This window comes from Caloenas nicobarica, chromosome 7 (genome assembly GCF_036013445.1).
Source record: "Caloenas nicobarica isolate bCalNic1 chromosome 7, bCalNic1.hap1, whole genome shotgun sequence".
NCBI classification, from domain to species: domain Eukaryota; kingdom Metazoa; phylum Chordata; class Aves; order Columbiformes; family Columbidae; genus Caloenas; species Caloenas nicobarica.
The window spans coordinates 15,736,714-15,744,506 of NC_088251.1; the positions used below are offsets into that span (position 1 = coordinate 15,736,714).

Genomic DNA, 7,793 nt, shown 5'->3' on the forward strand with positions numbered 1-7,793 from the left:
CGGCGGCTGCTCCCGCAGACAGTCGGGCAGGGGAGCACCGGCCTGTGGCCCGGTAGCCCTCATTGCCGCCGCTGCCCTGCCCGCCGCAGAGATCGGCCGCCGCGGGGCTCCCGGAGTGCGCGGCGCCGTGCAGAGCCCCGGCGGCCCGCCGCCCTGCCGCTGGGCCTCCGCGCCTGCACCTCCCCGGCAGCGGGCCCTGCGGCGGGCGGGAGCGGGCCGGGTCCTGTCGGGCCGGCTGCGGATGTGTAACACCGATAAGGTGCTAATTGTTACTAATTGTTATCGGGGCTGCGGTAGCGAGGCAGCCCCGGGCTTCTCCGCGTACCGGCGGAACGGGGCAGAGCCGGGCACCGATCAGGCCTGGCCAGCGCCTTTTCTGGTCCACCATCTGGATCGGGTGGCTGGCACCGGTATCGGGCAGGGGGCGGCGAAAAATGTCCGATCCTTTGCAATTTATGGCGAGGGGTTTGAAGCGGCGCGGTGGGAGCGATCCGACGCGCCGGGGAAACGAGTAGGGGGACCTCCCGAGCTGCGGCGAAGTGCGCAGGACCCGGCCTCCCGTCCCGACCTGCGCCGCCGGTAAATGGGTTTCTCCGGGGGGTGCGCAGCGGCGGGAGCCGGGGAAACCAGGGCACCGACAGAGCCGTTAACGGCGGAGCCGCCGGATGGTAACGACCAGAGAAGTGCCTGGGAAGGCCCCGCGAAGCCCCGGCATCGGGACACTCACCTGCCCGGCGTGCGCGCCCGGCTCTCCGTGGCCTTGTCTCGGCGCCGATCCGAGCCCTGCGAGGCAGCAGGATTTTAATCACAACGAAATTTATTACCTGCGACCACCCGCCTCTCTTTCGTTGCGCCCACTCCCCGCGCCGCGGCGGCGCCGAACCCTTAGAGGGGTTCGGGGACCGCGGGGCGCCGCCGCGGGGCCGCGGCACCCCCTGCCGCGCCGCACCGGAGCGCTCGGCCGGTGCTCGGCGCAGCCCCGGGACCAGGGGACTCGTGGTGGGGATGGGGCTCGGCAGGCTCACTCAGTGCGTTACTCGCCGGCACGGCGGCGTAGTGGCTGCGTGGAGCTGCTCGCCGCCCGTTACCGGCGGGAGAAACGAAAGAAAACGAAACGAAACGAAAGAAAACGAAAGAAAACGAAGCAAAAAAACAAACGGTGCACGGTAGCGCTTTCCACCCAAAGCTCGCACCGCCGCGGTCCCGGACTGCCCGTCCGACCCGACCCGGCTGGGCCTGGCTCTCGCGGGCCTGCGGGGCCCGATCCGGCATCGGCGGCGGAACGCGCCTTTACCCGGGCGCGCGCGCTGCGCACCGGGTGCGGCGAACGGGGGTGGGCGGCAGATTGGCCGGCCGCGGGGGAATCTGCGCGGGCACTGGCGGAGGGAACCGGGGCTGCCAGGGGCTGCGGAGCGGGTTGGCTACATGTACGCCGCACGACTACGTTCCGTCCGGAACGGCGGGGCTACCGTCCGCTCCAGGAGGAGCGCGGGGCGGCGGAGGCGAACCTCCGCGCCGCGTCCTAGGCGGCCCGAGGCACTTGCGGGGCCGTACGGCCGGCGGGGCCGCACGTGCTCGCCCCTCCCGGGGCCAGGCCGAGCCGTCTGCGGGCAGGGGCCAGCGGGGCGCACCGGGGGTCCCTACCTACCTACACGTGCTTAGCACTGGGAGGCGCCGCCGTGGCGGCCGCGGCTCTTTGCGGGGACCTCGACCCCGGCGCACCGTCCCCGAGCCCGCCGGTCGGGTGCCGGGCCGGCGGGTCGCTCTGCGGGGAAGCGGCCTCCCCAAGCGCAGCCTTAATACATTGCTATTTCTGGCCGGGCGGCCGGAGCCGGGCAAGGGGCCGGCTCTGCCTCCCCCTCCCTCCAATGGCGAGGCCGCCCCCGGCCCCTCCTCGCCGTGACGTGCCGGCCCGGGGCAGAGGAGGCTCCCGAGCCTTTGGCTGTCCCTGCAGAAGCTGTAACAAAACGCAGACCCCCAGCGCCGGGCTAATGGAGGCAACTTAGACAGGAGCAGGCACGGCCCCTCGTCTCTCGGCGCTGCCTGCTCCCCCCGCACCGGGCGCGGCGCTCCCCGCCGAGCCGGTCCCGCGGGACTGCCTGACCGCTTGCGCTGCCCTGATGATGTTACCGAGCCCCGTCACCTCCACCCCCTTCTCTGTCAAAGACATCCTCAACCTGGAGCAGCAGCAGGACCCGCACTATGGGGCCCAGCTCCCACACCACCTGGAACACCACTTCCACCCCGCCGCCTGCCTGTTGGCGGCCGCCGACGGCGCCCGCTTCTCCGACGGCGAGGAGGAAGAGGAGGAGGAGAAGCTGTCCTACCTGAGTCCCATGGCAGCGCCCGGCAGCCAGGCGGACGCGCGGATCTCCGCCGACAACTATGTGCACGCCGTGTTGCGCGGCTCCTGCGAGGCCCCCGGCCCGGGAGACGAGCTGGATACCGCGGTCCGCGACCCAAGTAAGTATCGGCCCCGCCGCGCTCCTCCGCACCGCCCCGCACCGCCGGGACGGGCCCGCTCTCACTCCCCACGGTGCGTTCCCAGTCCGCTTGGCATCGCCCCGCGAAGCCCCGCTCCCGGCGCTGCAGCCGGGTTGCCGCCGCCGCGTCCCATGGGCACGTCCAGCCAGGACTGGCAGGTCGTAGGGCTGCCACCGCCCTCCTTCGCGCCACGCTCACCACCTCCTTACTAAGCGCCTCCGCGGGAAAACCCTCCGCAGGGCCCCGAACCGGAGCTGCCGAATCAGGCCCACACTCCACAATTTCGGTAGTGGAGAAGGAGGAACGGGGCGGGTTAGGCCCAACCTGCGCCCGCTGCGGCAGGGCTCTTCGAGAGCGAGGCGGCAGAGCAGGTGCCCGGTGCCGTTCGCGGTGCGACCCGGGGCTTGGCCCCGCGGTGCCGCAGCAGTTATTCCGCCGGCGATGCGGAGACGTGCCCGGCCTCGCAGCCCGAACCGGCCCTTCGCAGTCACAGGCGGTGCCGAAGGTGGCCGGTCCCGGCGCTGCCTCCCCGCCCGCACCGCGGTTGTCTGACGGGCGCGGGGCTGTCCGCGGCGCGGGCCTCTCGCCCGCCGGTGGGGCTCGTCGGGAGCAGCGAGCGTCCGGCGTCGGCGAGGTGCAGCTGTGACCTGTGCTCCCCCGTGCAGAGATCTGCGTCCTGAAGAAGCCGCTGGATGCCGCGGAGAAGGCGGAGGAGGTGGAGAGGCCAAAGCAGCGAAGCCGGAGGAAGCCGCGCGTTCTCTTCTCCCAGGCGCAGGTCTTCGAGCTGGAGCGGCGGTTCAAGCAGCAGCGTTACCTGTCGGCGCCCGAGCGGGAGCACCTGGCTAGCAGCCTCAAGCTCACGTCCACGCAGGTGAAGATCTGGTTCCAGAACCGGCGCTACAAGTGCAAGCGGCAGCGGCAGGACAAGTCGCTGGAGCTGGGCGGCACCGCGGCCCCGCCGCCGCCGCGCAGGGTGGCCGTGCCCGTGCTGGTCCGCGACGGCAAGCCGTGCCTCGGCGGGTCGCAGGGCTACAGCTCGGCGTACAACGGGCCCTACTCCTACAACGGCTTCCCCGCTTACGGCTACGGTAACGCCGCCTCCTACAACCCCGGCTACGGCTGCACCTACCCGGCGGGCACCGGCGGCGCCTCCATGCAAGCCGCCTGCAGCCCGGCGGCGGCCGCCGGTCCCTTCGTGAACGTGGGCAGCCTGGGTGGCTTCGGCGGCGGCCAGCCGCTGCACCAGGCGGCGGCGGGGCCCTCCTGCAGCCAGGGCGCACTGCAGGGCATCCGGGCCTGGTAGCCCGCACGCACTGAGGGCCGGGAGCGGACCTGCAGGACGGCCCGGCAGCTCCGGGGCCCCGTTATCACCCGCACTGCAGCCCGGCTGCGCGCCGCACAACGCGCGCCCTGGACCGAAGGAGCGGCGGCGGCGGAGGGACGGCGCGGCGGGACCCCGGCGCTCCCGCGGGCCGCGGTGCGAGGCCGGCGGCGAGCGGAGCGGCGCAGCAGGACGGGGCCGCCCGAGCTCGCAGCAAAGCGCCGCCGCCCCGTGGAGCCGCCGCGACGGCCGAGCGGGCCGGAGCCGATCGCGCCGCGCCAGCGGAGCAGCTTTGCTTGTAAAAAGCCGACGGCGGGCCCCGGGGGTGCCGCAGCCCCTTTATCTATTCTGTATCGGTTACTGCCTGTGCCAGCTCGCCGAGTCAGCCAATAAACCAGGTGCAATATCTGCCGCCCGCTCCTCCTTCGGCCAGCGGCCGGTGCCCGCCGGGGCCGGGGCTGGTGCCCGGCGGCGAGGCAGTCGCAGCGTCGTGCCCGCGGGGCAGGGCGGCCCGGCCGGCTTGTGAGCGTGCCAAGGGCGCTGAATGGGGCCGCGCAGCTCAGAGCCGGGCCCATTGTGGCCGCCGGGCCGGCGCTGAAAGGAGCCGCCGAGGAAGGTAGCGGGAATAGGCGCTTATTGGATTCGGGAACAAAAGGTGTGGCAGGGAGGCAAGGGACAAAGGGGCCCCGGCGCCGAGATTGACGGGCCGCTTTGCCCCCCACTGAGGCCCAGGCCTGGCGCTTTATGCGCGGGGGCTGCAGAAACGTGCTGGGTTTTGTTCCCCTTTCTGGGAGCACAGGAGGAGAGGAGGGGGGTCCGCGGGCCGCTGATTAGGGCCGGCCGGGCCGGGCAGCCTGAATGCCGGGGCATTATTGCTACATGTTCAGCCATTTCTCTCGGCTGCAGGGGGAGGGGGCGGCCGAGGCCCCCGAGCCCCGCGGGACCGGCCGCGGTGTCGCCCCCCTCCAGCCTCGTCCCGGGCCGCCCGTCCCGCTGCCGCGGAGCTCTTGGGGCGGTCCCGATCCCGCCGCCGCGGCCGTGCCTCTGCCGTACGGGTCCCGGCGAGAGCCGCCGCCGGGACCGGAGCCACGCTCGGGGCGGGCCGGACACCCGCGGAGCTCCGTCTGGCCCGCCCCGGGTGGCAGTAGAAACCGGAGGCGCGGAGACCTCTCTCGCACCGTCCCACATGTCTCCCCGGCCGCGGCACTAGAGCTTCCGAAGATGTTTCCAGCGGGATCTTCTCGGAGCCGCCGGAACGGACGCAGCCCAGGGGCTCGGTATGCCTCCCGCCTCGTCCAGCGATACCCACCGTGTCCTCCCCTGTCCTCCTCATGTGTGTCGTGCGATGGTCCCTCCGCCACCAGCAGAGGACCAGATTTTGTCGCCTGCCATTGAAGAAGCAGCAAGTTACAACCATTCGTGCTGCTAAACCCGGTTTTATGCTCTGCATTTCCACCGCACAAACTGAACGCGCACCCTTGAAGTTTGCCGCTTGAAAGGAACCAGATAAATTCTTTCAGCTGCAACATTGTGGGGACAGAGCGGGCAAGCAGTGGGCCCCAGCTCGGCCCAGCACCCCGCTGTCCCACCAGCCACCCCGAGGCCGGCAGGCTTCGCGGGGCCGGCTCTGGGAGAGGATGCGGCACACCCAGCCGATTGTTTGCTGGATGGCAGCAAGGTGTCGCGGGAGAGGAAGCCCAGGCCCCTCTCTTGGCTTTCGGAGATGAGTGGTTAATGCCCTGTGGTCTCGTGGGTAGAAACAGGATAGCCAAGAACAAAGATAGGTAATGCTTTCTCTTCACGGCAGCGGTCAGACTGGAGAGATTTGTCTCTGCCGTAGGAAAGAGTTGCATTTTCCTCCATGTTCTGCCAGACCGTTGTCTGCAAAAATAGCAGACCCATATGAGTACATGCTTTGGTGTGCAAGCCAGAGAAATCCTAGCCACAATAAAAGCTCCTCCAAAATCAGGCTGTGTGAGAGGACCTCCCAATTTAGCACATCTCCTCCACGTATGTGGCAGCTGGTTAGAAATCCACTGCACCCTCGGCAGCACTCAGAGGCTCCAGATGAGACCAGAGCCCTGGCATGGGACACACAGCCCATGTTTGTAGCCACAGCCTCTGGAGCATGGACAGTTAAGTAAATGGAAGGGGTACACAAGGACCCCATGGCCACATTGCAAGAAGCAATGTCGGGCAGTATGAGCATTATCAAACACCAACGGTATCCAGCATTGCCAGAGGCATGAGGTTAGTATTGTGCTGGCTCCACTGACACCTGGTGACACTCGTGTGTGTTCCCCAGCCCTGCTCTCCCCATGCGGAGCTGGAGCAGCACCCAGCCAGGGGATGCTGAGGGGCCTCGCTGCAGGCCGATGTGGCACGGTGGTGGAAGTTTCTGGATATCCACCATAGGAAGCCCCATTCCTGGGACAGATCCCAGCTGTCTTACCAGCTCAGACTGGGGGGAGGGCAGGGGGTTAGTGGGAGGGACCCCTCTGCAGACTCTTGCCCAAAGCCCACAGGCTGATGTGGAGGACAGAGCAGCACAAAGAGCTGGCGGTGCTGGAGGGCCCGGAGCAGGGCGGCGGAAGTGAAGTGCTCCAAAGAGGAGGAACAACCAGTGGAGGCTGGTGGGAGGGAGATGGTGGGAGACTGCAGATTGGACAGGCTGCCCAGGGAGGGGACATACAATGGAGGGAAGTCATTGCATGGCCACAGTGGAGGCAGCGCCCATCTGTGACGTACCCCGTCCCCTGTGCCCCAGGGCAAAGCGGGGTGCTGCAGGCGGGACGTGATGCAAGAGGCACAGGGTGCTGGTGCAAACCCTTCTGGCATGGCCCTGCTGCGGCAGTGGTGCGGCCAGACCGACATCGAGGAGGGACGGGGAGGGCCATGGTCAAGGGGCAGAGGGCGCATGCTGTTTCTTCCCAGTCAAACGGGGATTTACTGCTGTTTGGGAGTCAGGGAGGGGAGGTGCTGATTGATTTCAGACAGCGATGAGATTCTCTAAAACAACACAGTGACTTAAAGCAAAGGAGGGACTGGGATTGGCCAGACTTTAACTATCAGGCATCAGTCCCGCTCTGTGCATGGGCTCCAGTTCTCTTTTTCATTCAGGGTTCTTGGCCAAGGAGGAGCCCATGAGCAGTTCTTGCCTCTGTCCAGCGGTTTCCAGGAAGGCTCTATCCAAATGACAGTGCTCACTGGTTTTCTGAGGCCTCTCCATCATGCCCAGGATTGCGTGCAAGTAGCACTGCTCCCTCTGCAGCACTGCAGATGTGCTCTTGTTTCCTCTACTTCCTGACATCTTTTTCATTCCTCCCCTGCACTGTGGTCGTCCCTCTCCCTCGCACCCTTCATCCTTCTCTCTTTACCATCCACTTGCTGCCATCAGCAAGGAGCTCACCTGGGCATGGAGCAAGATGCCTGCCCCCAGCGAGGCCGGCCAGGCTCGCCGTGAACCTGGGCAGACCTCACTGAGTTCTGGTCCCATCTACTTCCAGCTGGGCACAGCCACCTCCCGCTGCTTTGGGGCTGGCAGCCTAGGGACCTGTCTGCATGATGGGGTGGTGCCTGGCTCTTGCCTCTCTGTGTTGGAGCTGGGTTGGGGTGGCAGCTCCTGCTCTGCAGGGCTTCCCACCGCAGCCACCCTGCACCACAAGCTGGGAACTGCTGAGGCTGCTCTGTGGAGTTGACAGCTCCTCCTCGTGATGACAATGCAGGCTTGTCACACAAGCACTCTCCAGCGCCAAGAAGGCCTGTGGCCAGCCATGGATCAGGTAATTAAATTAAAATATTGGTACATGTGCTGTGGAGCCTCCAGCAAGGGTTTTTCCCACTACTTCCCTGCCTGCACGAGGGCCAGGGACCTGCCTACCTTTCTTGGATGAGTCACTGATGGCCACAGACCCTCTCCAGTCCTCCAGCCTGTCCTGTGCATCACAGGATGACTATACCTGACTAAGTGGGGTGGGAGAACTCACAT

At 67.4% G+C, this 7,793-nt stretch overlaps 2 protein-coding genes across 2 annotated transcripts; both read left to right on the top strand.

The window, feature by feature from the left end:
• The first annotated feature begins 665 nt into the window (after positions 1 to 665).
• On the top strand, positions 666 to 1,526 carry LOC135990901 (putative uncharacterized protein C1orf229). The gene has a single exon (XM_065639032.1). The coding sequence runs from the start codon at positions 666 to 668 to the stop codon at positions 1,524 to 1,526; it is 861 nt and encodes a 286-aa protein (XP_065495104.1).
• A 474-nt stretch (positions 1,527 to 2,000) lies between these two features.
• Positions 2,001 to 3,787, top strand: NKX2-3 (NK2 homeobox 3). The gene is made up of 2 exons (XM_065639244.1): positions 2,001 to 2,463; positions 3,150 to 3,787. Exons 1-2 carry the CDS (start codon positions 2,121 to 2,123, stop codon positions 3,785 to 3,787), a joined length of 981 nt encoding a protein of 326 aa, XP_065495316.1. The 5' UTR covers positions 2,001 to 2,120.
• Positions 3,788 to 7,793: the final 4,006 nt, after the last annotated feature.